Raw genomic sequence first — 19,866 nt, 5'->3', positions numbered from 1 at the left:
GTTTTGCCTACGTGTAGATTTTTATACAGTATAATAGTGTGATTTATCAAAACATTTCTTAGGGAAAATAATCCTTCTTTTAATAGAAAGAGGGCAGTGTGTTACTCTTATATGGCCAAAGATTGATTTCTGCCCCCCCCTAGAAAGAGGGCAGTGTGTTACTCTTATATGGCCAAAGATTGATTTCCTGCCCCCCCCCCCCTTTGCTTTATGGAAATATAGGTCGGTCGCCTTATAACAGGCACAGAGCGTGCACTTTGAGTGCGAGTGGACAAAACACTATCTTGCTAATTACTGGTACACAACTTCAGTGTACCGTATTCTGCGTGCAGAACTTGGCTGCTCCCTTCAAAGCATGTCCTGCAAGGAAGAGGCTGCTGTGGCGTAAATACATTCAGAACAACTGCCCCTGTGGTGTTTTTGGCTTTTCAAAGCCTCTTGTAGCTGTAAGATAAGAGTTGAGAGACAAAGGAAATCTCTGGAAACAGTATTTAGTCATTGTTTGAAGAAGATCCAATTGCTGTGTCCCCACATCTGTTTATTTCTGTAGAATACAAGCGAGATGTAACACACTGTCTGAAGTACAACTGTGAAAAGAGAAGGAGATTTCATAATTTAGTCATAATATATATGAAGTAATTGTATTAAGTCATCAGAAAGTTAAGTCTGTCCTGCTAAGTGGTAAACAAGGCTGCTGAAAGAAAATCCGAGCTGCTTGGGTCCTGCTCCTGTTGTAACCTACAGTTTGTTGGAAAACAGAAATGCAGACTGTAATACAGCAGCAGCTGGGGTTATGCCCATATTGATCTCCCTCTACTCCATCCTTGCTTTCCATCCCTCTTCACTTGATCCTTTTCTCTCACCAGAGGTTCTGCCTCTAGTTTAATGCAAGTTATACACAACTTCATTGAAAAAATTTGCACTAGAGACACTTGCAATTCATGCAGTCTGTGTGCAAGTTCGTCTGTTGTGTGTGAAGCGTTACTAGAAAATGTTGCTGCTAGGTTAGAAAACAACAACTTTGAATTGGGAACGCTGAGTGATCCCAGTTTGGCAGTGTGAACCATGCTAGAGCCTGGCTACACTGGTGTTAGGAGCTGTTCCAGCAGCCAAACAGATGAAGACCCTGGCTGAAGCTGGTTCTTTGTGTGAGTGAAGACTGGTAGGACTATGCCATTAGCAGATCGTGCTCAGGAAGAAGAAGAGTTAAGATTTTTTTTTTATCCAGAATCACAATGTAGAGCTTCCTGCATCCATCAGTTGAGTGGTTTCCTACAGCTGATGAGCGCTCGAGTGTTTCTGACCGCCCCAGGCAGCAGAAGGAAGGCAGCTGCTTCCAAACGCATGGGCAGACCTGGCGGGCATTCCTGTGGGTTGGACTGGGGATGGGTGTCACTCCATGAATTGTGCCATGTACCTCTCATCCTTCGGAGCTGCCAGGCATCATCTTCACCTCTGCTGTACTCCAGGAGTACTATGCCTGTAACGGGAAAATCTCTATTTTTCTTTTTTTTTTTTTTTTTTTAAATCCAGCCTCTGTCAGGCTTCCATATGATATTGTTTAATATTACAGCATTTTCCTTTATTCCATGGCATTTTCTATAAAGAAGTACCACTTCCATAATCTAAATGTAAGCAAAATCTTTCATTCGCCTCTACTACTTATAAAGTGGTATCATAGGTATCATTAATTTAGATAGATAACTCCTTTGGGATTTAGTTCATTAAAATTGTTTGAAGTAGTGATGGAACTCTAAGTCAGTGGTTTTGAGATGATTGTATCTTGGTAGGATTGGGTAGTGTAAACTAAGCACTTTCCACATCCAGGAGATGTGGTACCTTGCAAAAATAGGCCACTAATGCTGGGAGTATAAATTTAGCCAAAGCTTTCATCTCATGCTTTACATATAAATTAGTTATGGCCAAATTAAGTCAGTAGGAGACCTCTAATCTTTGATAGCTGTACAAACTTCAACATTTTGTCAATATTATTTTAATTGTAGATTCTTTTAAGTCTGACAGATTTGTGGTATCTAGTGCTGAAGTCGCATAAACTTGCTCCTGGCCTGCTGCCGCAGTATGCTAGTGTTAAATCTGCCCAAGAAAGACTGTCACTGCTGGAAACAGTTAATGGAAACTTTAAAATAGGCCTTTAATACTAGAGTAAGAAATAAGAGTAAGAAAATAAATGAGCCTCCAACAGACCTTGTAACAGAAGAGGGCAGGCTTTAATTAACAAGAGAAACTTGTACTTAATGATTATTGAAAATATGTGGTTGGTGGACATTTCTGATGAGGCAAACTTAACGTGGATTTGCAAAAGGATGTAACAGCAGAGTAAAACTGCAGTTTTGGACTGCAGGCACAGAACATAGAGCAAAGTGTAGAGTAGTTCTCTAATATCACTGAAGTGGGAGCTTTTTGGTTAATAATTATCACTGATTGACTGAAGGATGTTAAAATCAAAAAATGAAAGTAACAACAACAAAAAACTTGACGAGAGAGAAAAGCATTTAGAAGTTATCAGTGGGCTAGAAAAAGTGGTTTATGGAAATACTACAACATTAGACTTGTTTTAGCTCGGTTAGGGACAAGCGAGACTATTCAGGACATCGACTGCTGTGATGACAAGGAAAGGTCTGATGGTGTTAGAAGAGATTCCCTGCCACTTCCCCACCAGGGCCGCCGGCTAGTCACTGCTGCTGTCCCGAGGCTGTTCTGTACCTGGGAGCATGGGCAGCAACTGCTCTGCAAGGCTTTCCCGGCTTGGCAGTGGTTGGGGCACATGGCGTGCGGGTGCAGCAGGCTCACCCGCAGCCCCTTCGGCACCCATTCGGGACCAGAGTTGGTTCAGCTCACTGGGAGAATCATAACACGTAGGTCCAGCAGACAGCGAATTGGCACCTCACCGAAAAAAGTCCCTGTTCTGATGAGGGCTGTTGTGGATATATTGCGAGCCATATTCCAGCAGCATGGTTGCTCTTGAGAGGAGTGTCTTCATGAAACCAGCAATGTAGGCCAATTTCTAGATAGGGAAATTGGTCTGGTTTGAGTTTGCTACCAAATTACCACAGTGGATTGACTCTCCTAAGGCACCTGGTGCATTAGAGGAGTCTAGATTATATGCTTCAGTTGGGAAATGAAACCCTTTCAAGAATCTGAAATCAATTTCAGCATCGCCCATCTCTGCGGGTCATTGCTTGGGGACACTGGGTGGCAGTGACCCTTCTTAGAGCTGGGCTTTGCTCCACCAGCCCTTCTGGAGGTAAAAGACGACAGCTACCTAAAAGTTTATTGGCAGGCCTTGGAAGGGTTAAATGTTTTCTTTGTGGCAGTGAAGGACATGGAAAGCTGCCAAGCATTTAGATTTGAAAAGCAGCTGGAGTTTAGCTGCTCTTAGCAAGCAATTCAGTGCAGGAAGGGGGAGACTAATAATAATGTTACACAGTGCCATTCATAACACTGTCATTAAGTTTGGGTCAGCGTTTTCCATCCAGACTCCCACGCTTGGCTGGAGCCGAGGTGCAGAGCCCAGGCCCACCCGCCGCCCCGGCGCTGCAGGAGGACAAGCCCAGGTCTCCGAAGAAGTGCAGCTCGGAACGCACAGAGGGAGCAGGGTCCCCTCTTGTGCTCCTGGAGCTCAAAAATGGCTCAGTTTTATAGATGATGAGATCACTGTTTGGAAACAAGACCATTAACAGTGACTGACTTATTCCAGTTTTAAAATGGGTTATTTTGGATGGATTTAAAAAGTTGTCCTCAGATCTCAGAGATTTATCAGTGCCCCCAGCTTTTGATAACAAGGTTCATTCCAGTCCTCCCAGCTTCTTCTACACCATTGATCTGTTTGTTTCTGTGAAGACATGGCACCACTGCTGCTGCCTGTGTGGGCTTGCGCCAGTGCCAGACACCTTGTGTTTAGTGCCCAGTGGACTACAGGGCAAAGACCACCCCTTTGGGTGGGCAGCTAAAGCCTGGGGGTTGGGGGAAGGTGTGTTTATCCTCACCTGGGTTGTAAACTTGCAGTTGGAGAGCATCGCTAGAGCAGGGCTGGATTCTTATACAAGGAACTTAAACAAGAGTAAGCATATTGCTCGTCCCAGCCATGTGTGTGCAGGTCTTAACCCTCCCCGTGACAAAGAACGGGTTTGGAGAATGTGCTTTGGATTTGATTCTGGATTGGATCAAATGTTTGAACAGATAGTTAGCAAACAACAACACCTTAAGTAATAGGACATGTATTGTAGCAAGACTTAATGCTGATTAAGTAGTTACAAGAGATTTAAACGGCTCCAGGATATGCTGTAGTAACTGAGTTTCATCTTGGGTCTCTCTAATATTGTACAGAAAAGAAATCCATGACAGTGCATTTCTTTTTTCTCCAGTGTTGCAATAAACCCATCCTTAATGTCACAGCTTCACAAAGCTTTTTTTTTTTTTACTGGTTTGCAAAAAAAAAAAAATCAATAAATCTTGAGCTGAGTACGTGAGTAGGGTGGTGCCCCAGCATTAATCACAGATGTATGTATCCATAGTAAGATGCTTTGTCATGGGGTAGGTGTTTGGATAATGAGAGGACATTTAAAAAAAAAAAACACAGCCAAAAACCAGGCAATTGCACACATTTGCTACTGAAGTTTTGATGTAGTTGCATGTCTTCCATTAATGTTTCAGGGCTATTGGGAGCATTATGTATAAGTTATGATAAATAGCTAGTATGCTCTTTTCCCCACTTTCTGCAGGAGAATAAATGTGCTGAGTTGCACATGTTCTACCTCCTCTTCCCTGCCATCTCTAATTTTTGTTCCCTGGAGGATATTTGTCACGGAGTTCAACCTGACTGTGCTTGGGAACACTGGGCATGTCTCATGTGAATTAGAGCTCTTCAGATCTTGTCTCCTAGTCCAAAAAATAAAAAGTAAGACTGCAGCTTTAGCTAGGAAAGAGGAATCGGGTCAGACTTGCTCAGTGGCTCCAAATGCATAAAATGGGCATACACCTGGCCCAGGTGTAGGAAAACCTCGAAAGGGGTGAGGTGAGGAACTTTTTTAGTAAGTTCTTTTAGCATTAGTTGCAGAACAACCCCAGGTGCTAACACAGGTGTTCCCGGTGCTGTATTTGGGAGGCTTGTATCATGCTGCTGAGCTGTGCTAGGAGCTGCCTGCAGTGGCATTTGAGCATAGTTCGGATTTCTGTGAGCATGCTGGGACAAGTGCTGCACTGGTGGGCTTGGAGCTTCTCGCCTGCTTTTGACTGCAGTTGTCACTGCTGAGGTTTAGGATTGGTAGTTTTTTGTTGTTGTGTGGTTCCCCCCCAGTTCCCAGAGCAAAATAATATTTCAGAGAGGCACCTGGGAAGGGAGACTGACTGGAATATGAGTCATCTCTCTCGGGGGTTTTTTGGCTCAGTGATTTTTTTTCTGTATGAAATGCAATTAAAGCTTGACTTTGCTTTTGAAAACACACAAACTAAACACTATTTCTTCTGCTTCTTCTAAGTGACCACAGTGCTCCGCCTTCCTCCTTCCTTCCCTATTTGTATCTACCTCTGTCTACAGTCACACCAAGGCTTAGAAAGTCAAGCAGCTTTTCAGCAGATAGACCATGTCACGGCATGACTTGCAACAAAAGAGTGGAGAGGAGTCCAAGCTACAGTTTAGCATAATATCTACTTTATTTTTCTCCAGCGGGCTTGTGTGAACAAGACACCAAAAACACTTGCAATAAATTTTGGAAAATACTGTCTGACTGATGCAGACAGTGACTTTCTCTACTGGATGTGTGGTCTGTCTTTTGCAATATTTCTTTTGAATGCGTTTGTGTTGTAAAACACTTCTGAGAGCATGCTAATTTTTCTGTCACTTATGAGAACTGTTTTCTTAGTAATTTCACATGCAGTGTTTGGAGAAGAGGACACAGGTACTGGATACAATTAGAAAAAACAAAGATTTCTTTCCAAAGGACAGTCCATTTCTGTTGCATAGGGCCGGAGAGAGATATCTATGGCTCATAAACTGAATCGAAGTATAAAAGCTACGATAGTTACATTTGAGTAACTCAGTGACTGTTGTATGTCAGTGGGAATAGTTGAATGCTGAACAAATGTCACAAACACAAGTTCGAAATGGTAGTTGTTATATGTTTTTATATATATAGAAAACAGCTATGGGTATAGCTGTGCCTGGCTCTCAGCCTCCACTAGAGTTGTTTTTATTTCCTGGCATTCAATGTGTGGGATATGTGTGCGTATTGTGATATAGCCTGAATTTTATACAGGGGTTGTATGGGAAATAAAACTGCTTCTTTTCCCAAATTGAGGTTGCCTGAGCCATGGTACCTACAGGTGTTTTATTTATAAAGCTTTCCTCATACAAAGGAACATCTTATGCTGCACCAATACGTGTGCACACATGATAACATGGGTGCAGGTGTGACTGGAGGCAGTTTCTCCTGTGAATGAGGAAGCGGAGCCATGAGAGAAAACCATGGCATTTCTCCTTTGCATAAATAAATAAATAACTAAATAAATGTTTTAATACTATTTTATAGTTCTACTGTAAGAACAGAGTGGGCAAAATGGTAAAAACAAGGAGCTCTTGTAGCTCCCGCAACTGAGGAAGATGAGAGAGAGAAGGCCATCGTCAGGAGGTGCTGCTGGCCATGCGTGGTGGCTGGTCTGCCTCTCCACCCTGAAAGCATTTGCCCATTGCCAGGGATTGCAAACAGCCTTGTCACACAGGTGATCTTTATTGCAGTAGTGAAAGTACAGGTTTCCAAACCTTTTGTTCATATATAGTAAACAGTTGGATCTAATGGAACTTTTCTGTCTCTTTTTCTCCCAAATATTAGTGTTTTGTTTTATAACTATAATACAAAAAAAAAAAAATTTAAGAGCCCATAACTTGAGGACTAGGGGAAGATTATTTTTGGTTTCTTATGCAATCTTAATTTGACTCTGTTCTAGGAGTATTTTATATCCCAGCCCTTCATTACACAGTTACGTGGTGCTTTGCCACAGGACCCCAGTCCTCGCAAAGGAAACAGTTACCATCAGATGGGCAGCTGTGAATTTCACACACAACTTGCAACTGCTGGTCTTTGTAGCCTAAATAATGTAACTTCTTAGTTGTCTTAATGTCTCGTGATTGACTTGAAATTTTCTTTTTGCGCATAGAAAAGCTTTATGGTCCATATTTTGAGTTCTTAATTTCACCATTGGTACCTGGGGTAGGTGATGTAGCTTTGAGGATGGTTCTTCTGGAGTGACAGCTGTGAGTGTGAAGGCAGTGCTCAGAAGAACAGTGGCTGAAGTGCCTCCTTCAAAAAAATGCTGAAGGAGGTGCTAAGTTATGTAAATGAGGATTAGTCTTCCCAATTTTCATGTTGATGTTTAATAAATTGTCTAAGAGATGATGTTTTATGATTATTTTGGTGGGCTGGGCAGTGTTAGGTTAACGGTTGGACTTGATCTTAAGGGTCTTTTCCAACCTAAATGATTCTATGATTTTCTTCTCCCCACAGAAAGAGAATATGTATGTTGCCATCCTTTCTGACTGCACTGTATTTCTTCCAAAGAGTCTGCACCCTTTTTTGTGAATCCTTCCCATGAAGAACACAAGAGGGAATGATCATATCTAGAGTATTTATTGCATGAAGCATTAAATCTAATCCTAGAATTAGTAATAAATTTGGGAAAACTAAGTTTTGACTCTTGATGATGATAATGACATGTAAAACTAGGTGTGAGCATGTTTACTACAGCGGGGAACCCGAACTGACCCGTGACCTCATGGGCTGGTGGAGTTCAGGGTAGCAGAAACCATGCTAGTGACACAGCTTCTCTGGCAAGATCAGTCTCTGGCTGGTGACCTGGAGGTTGAACTCCGGTCAGGCTGTGCAGTGCCCAAAACAAAGGAGGGAATCAGCTACCTGAGATTTTTTTTTCCCTCAATTAATTTAATTCTCAGGGTCAAATTAGACATAACTTTATATGCTGGGGTGTACTAGAAAAGTAGGTGTTAAGGAGCAGGCTTTTGGCAGTGAAGAAAGACAGTAGTTGTGTTTTTGACATGCAGGCAAGGGCGAATTCAAACTGGTCCTGAGGAAATCCCTGCTATTTCTAGCACTGGTGCTGCTCGGAGGGGCCCCTTGCAGAACTCTTCTGAGGCAAAGCTGAGAGGAAGAAAACACTGAAGACAAGCTCTCTGGCAGCAAGAGCAGGGTGGTCTATGGCCTTTAGATCAGGCAAAATCACTTTCAGATCACAGTCTTTTCCTGGGCAGGATGGATCCGAGGCTTTTGCGTAGTGGGAATATTCTCTAGGTTAAGAAGTTGAGGGGTTTTGTCAGGTAGATGAACACTTAACGGGATTTTATGGCCATCAATTCCCCACACAGTGGTAATGATGTTTTAAAGTGCTATATGATTCGCTTTGGGTGGAGGTGTGACTTTTCATATAGCTGAGAGCCTAGCCTGGCATGCCCTTGTGTTCCAGCTCCCCCTTCTCCCCTGTGCTCAGGGGTTGCTCAGGGCAGAAGAGGAAGGAAGAAGCCACTAAGCCACTGAAGCAACAGGAGTCACAGAAAGGTTCAAACTCATCCATAGGTCAGCTCACCTTTTCTATAGACTTGAGGAATTGTAAAACACACCTATGAGAACATGTGCAATGTATGTGTGTCTGTCTTAAAATACATGAATACCACTTTCTGTATGGGTAATAGAAAAATCTGATCAAGGAAGGATGTAGTAGCTTCTGTTTCCTGCAGAAAAAATCCTGCCATTTGGTCAGTTATATGAGATAGCATGGCACCCGATTTAACCTTGCAGCTTGCAAGCATGCACGTTTATTTGACAAGAAAATGCTAAGAGCAAACTGAATGTACAACTTGCTAAACAGCCAATAAATCTAGGTTATATCTTCCTTCCCCGGTCAGGAAACAAGGGAGCTATTTTTAAATCTGGCCTTCCTGTACACATTGAAATAGAGTAATTTTTATTGTGCTAGACAGAGCATGACAATACTTTCACATTAAATAATGAGCTCTTACTGTTGCTCTGAATTAAACGGGCAGGATTGGACAGAAACCATTCTTTCTCCAAAAAAGACCGGTTCCAGTGATTTCTCCAGGCATTGACCTCTGCAAAGATTAGATCATCCAGGGAGGAAGAAGAGCAAAGCAACCTGAATGGTGGGGAGAGAAGCCAGTAGCTTTGTGGGAGGTCTTCCATTGCATTTCATTTACTCGGGAATGGGGAAAATTACAGATAAGATCTCCTAATTTGTATTAAACGGTTTGATGCAAGAGCCTTTTGCAATCCTAACTGTTAAACAGTTTGGATTATCTGGCTAGAGGCTCTTTCTGCTGAAGGCAAGAGGTCTTCATTGCAGTTGTTAAGGGGAAGTTACGATGTGAATTCATGTCAGCCTGGAGCCTTCAGCTACCTGTGGCGCATCTTTCCCTGTGGCCCTGGGTTTGTGCAAAGATAGAGCCAACACTTGCTTGGGTATGAAATATGGGATGTAGTAACTTTTCATTTGCATGGTTGTACTGTAGCGTCTGGTTTCAGCAATTAATGTTTATTTCAGCTTCTCAGTGTGCTGGGAAGTAGTGCTCTTCTCTTCATTGCTAAAAATAAGCAGACAAGTTTATATAGTCTAATCTCTCCCTGACATGTGAGGGAGCTATAATTTAAATTTATTGGTCTTAACAGTTGCAAGTGATTCTGTGTTTGTGTTCAGAACGTGCCAGATTCAAGTCTTGGCATATGCTCCTGCAGCAAATGTTTCCTTTATCTCTTAGCTTTCTGTAGGTGCCTGTTTATACCTGTTGTATACTTCTGTGTATTCCTGCTGTACACTCACAAGAGGACCGAGACCGTATTTTATTCTTTGCTGACATTCTTGTTTCTAACCAGAAGTGGAGAACACTAAGGGAATCTGAGTTTGAATACCAGAAGATGAAGCTTTCTTGGCTAGGCTGTGGGATAGATGAAAACAGAAATAAGATACCATAACCTAACTAGCTGAATTGCTAGGCTGCCTCTTTCATGAGCTCGCGCTTGTTTTGAGCTGATTTAGAACTGTTTGGAAAACCATCCTGTCACTTCACAGGTATGGCTGCTAAAATATCTGGATACTATTTTTATAGGCAACTATATTGCCTATTTGCCTGTCTCTGAAGATATTTCTACTAATGCTTTAGAACATATTTCTCACTTTGTTTTAATTAAGTATTTTAAAGATGTGGCTTGAAGGAAAATAATGTTGGAAAAACTAGAGGTAAGTTGCAGTGAGCCATTCACATAGCTGGATATGTGCTAGCTCAATTTATTTAAGTGTCTGTATATTCATGAAAGATCTAAAGATCATACTACACCAATATATTGATTTTTACTTCTTATCTATCCCGAAACAATAATGGTGATTTTTTTTTTTTTTTTTTAAGTCTTTCTTTAAGGTCTTGCATAAGTCTTGGGGATGAGCAAAGCAGTCTTTTTTTTTTTTTTTTTTTTTTTTTTATTTCTTTCTTTAAGGTCTTGCATAAGTCTTGGGGATGAGGGGAGGGCACATTTTATAAGTCAACCACAGGTGCTATTTCTTTCTACCTGGGATCTTGGATTTCATTTGAGCTTTAACTTGGTGTCTCTCTCCAAAAGGATTCATTAGAACATATTTCCAAATTATTGCACTGGGCATAAAGAAAATGGCATAAAGAAGAGGTCTGTTGAAAAGCAGCAGCAAATACATGTCCAAACAAGAACATCTGGAGTCATCTGAATTGGTCTTTCTCTTGTGAAAAGGCCCTTCTTGTTTAAGTGTGTTAGCAGATTCAGGCATTGAATTCTGGTCTGGAAAACTTTTGACTGTTGCTTACAGCCAGTGAGACAACATAGGTGTGAATGGTGCTTTCCCTGCTTGCTCATTAACTTTTCTTTGAGTCAAGGGTGAGAATTTGTAAGCGAAGCAAGAAAACAAAATCTAATTATTGTGTAAATGATTTGGTTTTCTGTAATTTCATTGGGGGGGGAGAGTTTCTGTTTTAATAGAATCTAACTGATTAGTGCACATAAGGAAAGATAAAATTTTGAAATTTAATTGTAGCTGACCAGATTACCATCATTTTGGGGTTGGTTTGTTTTTTCCAGGTCAATCAGAACGTGGAGATCCAAAGGGCCCGTCTACGAGATGATATTAAGGAATATAAATTCCGAGAAGCGCGTTTGCTGCAAGACTACACTGAGCTCGAAGAGGAAAACATCTGTCTCCAGAAACAAGTGTCTGTCCTGAAGCAAAATCAGGCAAGTTTTTCAAAACAGTGAGCATTGCTTTGGTAGCACCAGTTAATTCCTGTGTTACAGCATGGCTCTGTCTCGTTTGAACATCCAACCACTTTTTTTTCTATCTTTGTACTGCTTTTAAGACTATAAGCTCTGTCTTTTAGTACCAAGAATTGTCCCAAAATGTTTAAGTCCTTTGTGACTCTGTTTATACACAGTCATAAGACTTTATTGCTTCTACTTTGACCTCCAAGTCCTTCCATTGCCTTCTCTCTCTGATGGAAGTGAAGTCTCTACCAGTCTGCTTTATTACTTGGTTTAGTCTTTTTGCTACACTAGTTTTTCAATGTCTCTTTGCAATACCCTCCATCCACCCATCCTCTTCTACAGTACCTGTAACTGGGTCTATTTCTGAACATATGTTTTTATTGCTACTTAGTGCTTACACTATCTCTCCAGTTTTGTACTCCTCCTCTCTTCTAGCTATTTTCATTAAACATGGACTACTGTTATAGTTGCTCTATACTGTCAGACCTGTGTGACTGCTCATCTGAAAAGTCACATTTAATTGCACAGTTCCAGCTATTTTCAGAATTTTAGAAAACTGCATTTTTGGAACAACTCAAGGATTTCCCCGAGGTATCACTTGCGGAGGTAATTAGATTAGATGTGGTCTTTGGCACGGTTCACTTATCTTCATCTATCAGTTGGGGAGTTGCTATTTTTATTCTTCAGGTACCTGTCAGTCTCATTGTATAAATAAAACTCAAGGTTCAGTTGAGAAAATGGTATAATATTCCTGAAATAAAAGCCCTTGAAGAAAACAGTAGTGTTAACACCATCTGTTGTAGTGAGCACATAGCAAAAGCTTATTAGGATTTGCTTCAGATCTCCTTCGGTGTTCTGAATGAAAGCTACCCTACCAAGTGAGGTATTTGGGATATTGAATGTATTTCATTTATCTCCAAGTGAAACTCCATGTCAGTGTTTATCACTTTGGTCTCACTGATGTGCCCAAAAGGGGGTTCCAGGTTGGACCTGTTCTCACCTGAATATATTTGGTCTAGTTACGCTGGTTTGGGTGCCCTGTCATCATGCGGTAGGGATGAAGGGGCTATTACGCTCTAGATGCAGACTGGAAGAGATAGTGATCTGGTAAAATCCAACCTATGTAGTTCGTTACTTTTGTTTTCTACCTTTTTTTTTTTGTCTCATTCATTGTATTCAGAGGAGCAAGTGAAAGTTCCCAGCTCCATGTTCACATTCTAAAATAACAATATTCAAGAATGCTGTCATTCTGGGCTAAGCCAAGTTTAACCTCAGATGCTATCTTGTCAGTTGCTAGTAATTATTGACTACTGTGTTTGTATTCTGGAACCTTTGAAAATAGACTGCAATCTTAAATATTTGAGCGTGGTGGATTTATATAGAACCAAGAGCTAATTCTTTTCATGGCAATGGATTATTTCATTTTCTACCTTGTCCTAATCCTACTTGATGAATTTTATTAAGCTTTAATTATCTCACTGACATAACTAGAAGAAACCATCAAGTTTTCCCAGGCTTAACTTGCAAAACTGAATTAACATGATTGGTTCCTGGTTTTTAAATCGGGCGTGGTTCAGCACTACCAGATTGGTGTATGTTGGCGTCTAAAATTCCTTTAGCAGTTGGCAAAAATCAATAGAGACATGTATTATGTGCTATGTTTTCCTTTCTTTCGAGATAAGGAAAAGGTATTCTTTAAGGTCGTCCCCCCCGCCCCCCTTCAAAATTCTACACTGATGGTTGGTGTTCATAATTTCAGTGCAAGAGTGGTTTAAAAAAAGCAAGCAATTTTACCTGTAAAAACTTACAGCATGCCATCAAATTTCATGTAGCAGCACTGTGAGCTTGAAGTGTAGAGTCTGAATTGTAGCACTCTCAAGATGTGCTGACATGATGATGACAGAAATGATAAAACATTTTATTTTGAATGTGTAAAAGCAGAGTTTGATTGCTAGGTGCATCCCAACCCAGCTTTGCGATGCTGGGTTTTGGAAATGTTGAGCTTGAATTTGTGGGGAGGTTGGCCAGGGAATTTGTTATTCAAATAGAGAAAGAGTTTGTATAATGTGCTAGGAAAGTCTGTTTAGTGATGCCTCTGTATCACACGCTGTATCTCCCAGCTGTCTTAATTAAGCTGGAATAGATCAGCTCATTCAACGGTTTGCTTAGAAATTTTATTCCGTGGTCTCTGTGAAGGTAAATTATGTAAGCAGTGTTTACAGTCATAGTGTCAAAACTAGATTCCAGAACTGAAAAAATTATTCTATTCTTACCGTATTTAGTGAAATCAAACATTCAAAACTAAAATTACTTGGTGCCTTGCAGGCAGACATTTTCATTAGGGTTTTTTTTCCCCCTCCATTTGTATATCTCCAGGTGGAGTTTGAAGGCCTGAAACATGAAATCAAAAGGCTCGAAGAGGAAACAGAATTTCTCAACAGCCAGCTAGAAGATGCCATACGGCTGAAGGAGATCTCCGAACGCCAGCTTGAGGAGGCCTTAGAGACGCTGAAGACAGAGCGGGAGCAGAAGAACAATCTTCGTAAGGAGCTCTCGCACTACATGAACATCAATGACTCCATGTACAACAGCCACCTGAACATCTCTTTGGATGGACTAAAGTTCAGTGATGAAGCCACAGAGCCCAATAATGATGAAATCATGAATGGATTTGAACAAAACTGCATCAGCAAACTCAGCAATGGCAAGAATAGTACATCGACGCCCAAGAAAAATGAAAGCTTCCCTCCAGCCCCAAGTCTGGTTTCAGATCTTTTGAGTGAATTAAACATTTCTGAAATCCAGAAGCTGAAACAACAGCTTGTACAGGTAAATGGGTTTCCTAAACAACTGTGTACTTCCAAATAGCTGCTAGAGTTTATTGGGGTTGTAATTTCAGTCTTTTAAATATCTCACGTGGCCACCATACAGTATGAACTATATTTGTAAAGGCTCTGATTGATTTAGAATTTGAGGATGTTAAATGTTTGTCAGCGGAAAACCATAGGTTTTTTTGTTTGTTTTTTTTTAATGCAAACAAGCTAGTAGTCATATTCTATGTTTGGAGGAAAGTTGTAATGCATCTTCTGTGCAGTACGTGTCACTAGTGAGAAACATGGTATTTTGTTCAAAAATTGATAGTTACTCCAGTCTTCTTCATGAAAAGGAGTTTTGTACACCGTAACTATTTTCTGTAATTAGTTCAAAGAACTTGAAGTTTTAATCAGTACCAAGCATTTCTGTGTTATATTAGTGCTCTTGGGAGGTTGGAGAGTTTGAAACAAGGTACATATGCGTTGCCTAGAAATGTTTTAAAGTTATTTTGTCAAGCATTTTTGAAGTGTTCTATAAGAAAAAGCTGTTGTGGAAAAAATTGCTGGATTTTTTTCAAAATGACAACTTTCAGATGAGAAAGTTTAAGTTTCAGTATTTCTGAATCTTTCATGAAGCTCCAAGCTTCCACCATAGACTAGCTGCATGTTTTCTAATATTTACTTGATAATTTGCAAGATAACATAAACTTTAGCTTAGCTTCAGCTGAAAGGATGTTTTCACAATGAGACCATCAGCTGTGGAAGAAACGTAAAAAAAAAAAGTGCATTTTGAAGTGGAAATGAGAAAGAATTGGCAAGGAACGCTGTGCTTGAGATAGTTTTAGAATAAATTAAATAGCCTTTTCCATAATGTGCAAGTGATCGGATTTCTCTAACCGTACGGACCTTGACTAAGTTGCTGTCTCTTATAATAAAACCATTTAAGTGATACAGTTCCCGTTACATAGATGTCTGTGTTCATGCATTTCAGATGGAAAGAGAAAAGGTGAACTTGTTAACAACGCTACAGGAATCTCAGAAACAGCTGGAAAATACACGGGGGGCCCTCTCAGAGCAGCATGAGAAAGTTGGCAGACTCACAGAAAACCTGAACGCAATGAAGAAGCTCCAGGTCAGCAAGGAACGTCAGTCTGCCCTTGACAATGAGAAGGACCGAGACAGCCATGAAGATGGAGACTATTATGAAGTTGACATCAATGGGCCAGAGATTCTGGAGTGCAAGTACAAAGTGGCTGTGGCAGAGATTACTGACCTAAAAGAAGAGCTTAAAAATCTTAAGGCCAAATACAAAGAATGTGAGTCTAAGTATGAGGAAGAGAAGAGCAGATATGAGACTGAGAGCCAAGCTCTCACTGAAAAGATCACCTCACTAGAAAAATCCAGTAGGCATGATAGAGAACAGGTGGCCAGACTGGAGAAGGAGCTGAAGAAAGTCAGCGATGTTGCTGGAGAAACACAGGGCAGCCTCAGTGTGGCCCAAGATGAACTAGTCACCTTCAGTGAAGAACTGGCCAATTTATACCACCATGTCTGCATGTGCAACAATGAAACTCCAAACAGAGTGATGCTGGATTACTACAAAGAAGGTAAAGGCGGACGCAGTAGTCCAGAGACCAAGGGAAGAAGGTCTCCCATTCTTCTTTCTAAAGGGCTGTTAACTATAGAGCTAGGAAAGGCAGAGAATGGAAGTGGTGACAGCAGCCCATCTCCAGTGTCATCTCTGCCATCTCCTGTGTCGGATCCTCGGAAGGAACCAATGAACATTTACAACTTGATCGCTATAATCCGGGATCAGATCAAACACCTGCAAGCTGCTGTGGACAGAACAACTGAGTTGTCCAGGCAGCGTGTTGCCACTCAAGAACTTGGGCCAGTGGTGGACAAAGACAAGGAAGCTCTCATGGAAGAAATCCTGAAGCTGAAGTCCTTGCTGAGCACCAAGAGAGAACAGATAGCAACTCTGAGAACTGTGCTGAAGGCCAACAAACAGGTAACCAGGTCTTACAGATGTGAAGGTTATAGTGTCAGGGAATTAGGTCATAAACACAAGAGAATTCATCTCTGAGGTCATACTGCCATACCTTCAACTCAGTGGGGCTTTTGTTGCTGGTATTTGTTTGGTAGAAGGCTGAGGCAGGCTGTTTCATTAGAGGCACACAGCTGTCTTACTGTAAAGCTGAGCACTGACTCTTGCTTGTCACATACTCATGAGACATTTTATTAAGCTTAAGGTAGCCTCAATCTACTGCCTGTCTGAATTATATCAGATTATATTTAATGTAAGACACCTAAAATGAAGAGGTAAATCTTATTTTCTACTTGAAAGAATTCTAAGTAGTTACACTTAAAAGAGTTGTTAAACTTATGTACTCTTCTCTCTCAAATTTCAAAATAAAAGAAAGCCTTTCAAGATGAGGATGTGATAGAAGAACATGGTCAAAATAACAGGGGTGAAAGGTAAAGCTAGTCTTTGGGGATTGGGCTGTGTCATTTGATACATATTAGCAGTGCAGTAGATGAAAATAACTGCCATTAAGAAACATATTAGCAGTGCAGTAAAAAAAAACCCCTGCCATTAAGACACCATGTGACATTCTTCATTGTCTCCTCTAACGTTAAAGTAATGCACATTGAAGTTGTCAAAAAAAAATAGTAAAGTGTTGTTTAAGAAGTATATACATACTTTCAGTTTTCTTTTGCGTATTTTAATAAAGGTGTCCCAAAATATAAGATAGACAAAATGCTCTAAGGGTTAGAGAACTGTGCAAGTGATTGATGAATGCGTTTAAATATGGAGATACTAAATAGACTTTCTTTGTTCTTTGTGTTGAAGTATGTAAAGTTTAATTTCTTTTAGTAGTTGGGGATAGGGGTCACTAAACGTATATTCTGTAACTTCCTAGATGCTGCTGCGTGGTTAATGGGAGTAGGAGACCCATATGTCGTTTCCAGTGTTCAAAAATGAAATTTTATTTAATCTGTACAAGAAAAGTTGACCAGAAGTTTAACATTCCAGTGCAAAGTAAATGTTTCATTATGTGAATAGTGATTAGGAATCTCTTAGCCAGCCACTTTGTGAAGAGTTTCATTAACTCTAGTACATTTCTGTTCTTCTTGGTAAACAATAGACTGCAGAGGTAGCCCTTGCCAACTTAAAAAGCAAGTATGAAAATGAGAAAGCTATGGTTACGGAGACAATGATGAAGCTGCGAAATGAGCTGAAGGCTTTGAAAGAAGACGCTGCTACCTTCTCTTCCCTGAGAGCAATGTTTGCTACAAGGTAAAGAACATATGAACTCTGCAAAATGTCATTCCTTGCTTGTTTGGGGGAAGAGCTGAACATCCTGCCCACCTACCCGTGCAGAGAGTGGCGGGGTGGGGTGCCTTTTTCCAAGTTCGTTGCTTACAGTGTTTGTCTGCGATATGTTCCTATTGATGAGGAAAATGCCAGGGATATAGTATGTTGCTACAAAACAAGAAGTTGTTGTGGTGGTATTTATTTAATTTGGGTGCGAGATTATCCCTGGTTCTTGAAGCCATTAACTCTGAGAAGGAGTGACATTTAACAATGGAAAATGAGCGTTTATGAACGTCATTCTGCTTGACCTGTAATGATCCAGAAAAAAGTAAAGATGTTGCAAACATCTTCCTATTCTTAGGTTGTCCATCCTGCAGTTGGCATCTCTGTCATTTCATTTACCTGCGTGAGCTGATTTGGGTTGCATATGTCTTTGGACTTGCTTCTGCTTCTTAGTTGTGCTTTGTGGTGTTAACAGACAAAAAACACCTGCTGACACGTCACCTGCTGTAGAAGTGATAAATGCTATTTTGATCTGCATGTTGCTTACTGCTACTGTTATTGATTTCTTCAAGTCTACGTGTTTCTTTTGGGGAATGTTGAGGCAACAACATCATGCTACAAAATCCAGATCTGCTTCACAGCTGAGGAATGTTCAGTTGGCTCCTGTGCGGAGATGATCCTGGAAAACAGGAAAAGAAAAAGCTTTATCTAAAAGTTGCCAGTCCCAGCTTGGTGGGATTCACAGGCATATCCCTGGCAATGTTCATTTGCCTGCGTATTCCATGCATTGTCTAAAGAAGATGGAGAAGAGAGACTGTAAAGGGTGCTGTTTAATGTAACCTAGACACTTGCTTTTAAGCTAACCCAAGGGGATGGGAGAGTCTGTATGTGCTGTCTGCTGCTTCATTCTCTGCCTTCTCTGGACACTTTAAAAACCAACCAAACAAACAAAAACCCACAACCGAAAAGGTTTTCTTTCTGTCATCTGCTAAAAAGTACCATAGTAAGGAATCATGAGGGTGCTTATGAGGATTCCTGAGGCTTTTCTGTATGGTCTTTTGTGGGGGTGGTTCTGCAGCAGCTGTCATGTTTCTTGAGTAATCTTAGGCTTCCTGGTGATTCAGCCTTTCTCAGCAGTATCTATGCATGTGGGTAAGCATGGAAAGGAGAAATGGATACCCAGGAATGCTAAAGGTTGAATTGTGGCAGCTCATTATGCTAGAGAAAGGAATGCCCTGTACAGGCTGGATTTGCTGTACTTTCTTTCCACTCTCTCTCCTTTTTTGGCATGTAATTAATATGCAGAAATTGCAATCTCTTTGTTAGTTGTAGATCAGCTTGAAGCTGAGAGGAAAGAGAAAAAGCATACTGTTAACTTTCAGTTATTTTTCCTAGATGCAGAAAGCTAGCTGTCTAAATTACATATAACTGCAGTATGTTCTCCCTACATGTCAATTTTTCTGCCCTAGTGAGAGAGTGACTGTGAACTGGTTTGGAGAGGAAGAATTGTAAATGCCAGAGGGGTAGTTCTCTCTCTGCCTTTCTCTTGGTGTATTATCTAGAGGTCAATCTTGTCCTTTTACTGGGAAGACAATAATGAAGATTCCTTGGCATGGGGAAACTGGAAGCAGAATAAAAGTTTTTCTGAAAGCAGCAGGCTTAAGAACTCTATCCTGGAGCTCTCACGGGGAGTTGTGGGTGATGAGAGGCAGGAGCGAGATCTGTTCGGGGATGGACAACAGACTCCCCTGCCTAAATGAACAATTATAATTTCTGAATTTATGCTTTACTGAGTAACTGTAGTGAAAAAAATAAGGGGCCAAGAGCAAAGGAGGACTCAAAGCTGAGGATGGAGTGAGTGGAGATGTGGTCCGCTGAGCCTTTTGTCTTGTGAGCACTTGCATTCCTGATCATTGCATGGCAGATAAGCAGCTGGGCCTTGTATTTTGCATCTAGCCTGAGATAGTGCAGTTGCACAGAGCATGAAGAATTGCTTCTTTCTCCCAGCGTGCCTGGTGTTTCAGATGCCTCAATAGCTTTCAAGACCTATTACTGCAGGTAGAGTGCTATCCCCCCTTCCCTGTCTGATCTCTGGTCAGAGAGGATTAGCAGCTTGGTGGTTGGCTGAGTGCATTCTTCTGTCAGTGGTTGTTTCATCTAAGTCTCTGTTTCAGGTAAGGTAGGTTTGGAAGGGGTGTTCCTAGGTGCTTTGGTGAAGATAACCTCAAAAACTGTTTTGGAGTCTGATTTTCAGGTGTGTTTCAAATATCAGAAGTATGTAACAGCCCAATTTGTCTTCACCGTCGCAAACAACCTGCTAATGGAGCATCTCTTAACAGTCTACAGTAAGTCGTGGTTCTCTGACCAAGAGGTTTGTATCAGCAGAGACTAATAACAAGTGATGGGG

At 41.0% G+C, this 19,866-nt stretch overlaps 1 protein-coding gene across 1 annotated transcript in view; it reads left to right on the top strand.

Moving 5' to 3' along the window:
* Window positions 1–19,866, top strand: part of BICD2 (BICD cargo adaptor 2) — a 46,166-nt gene that overhangs the window by 10,642 nt on the left and 15,658 nt on the right. Inside the window, exons 3-6 of the mRNA XM_009282573.2 lie at window positions 11,145–11,297; window positions 13,701–14,153; window positions 15,129–16,148; window positions 17,287–17,438. Of these exons, the coding sequence (XP_009280848.2) occupies window positions 11,145–11,297; window positions 13,701–14,153; window positions 15,129–16,148; window positions 17,287–17,438 (1,778 nt within the window). The remainder of the gene's footprint in view (window positions 1–11,144; window positions 11,298–13,700; window positions 14,154–15,128; window positions 16,149–17,286; window positions 17,439–19,866) is intronic.

Source organism: Aptenodytes forsteri, unplaced genomic scaffold, assembly GCF_000699145.1.
Source record: "Aptenodytes forsteri isolate BGI_AS27 unplaced genomic scaffold, ASM69914v1 Scaffold438, whole genome shotgun sequence".
Classification (NCBI taxonomy): Eukaryota; Metazoa; Chordata; class Aves; order Sphenisciformes; family Spheniscidae; genus Aptenodytes; species Aptenodytes forsteri.
This window is presented reverse-complemented; position numbering and strand designations above follow the sequence as displayed.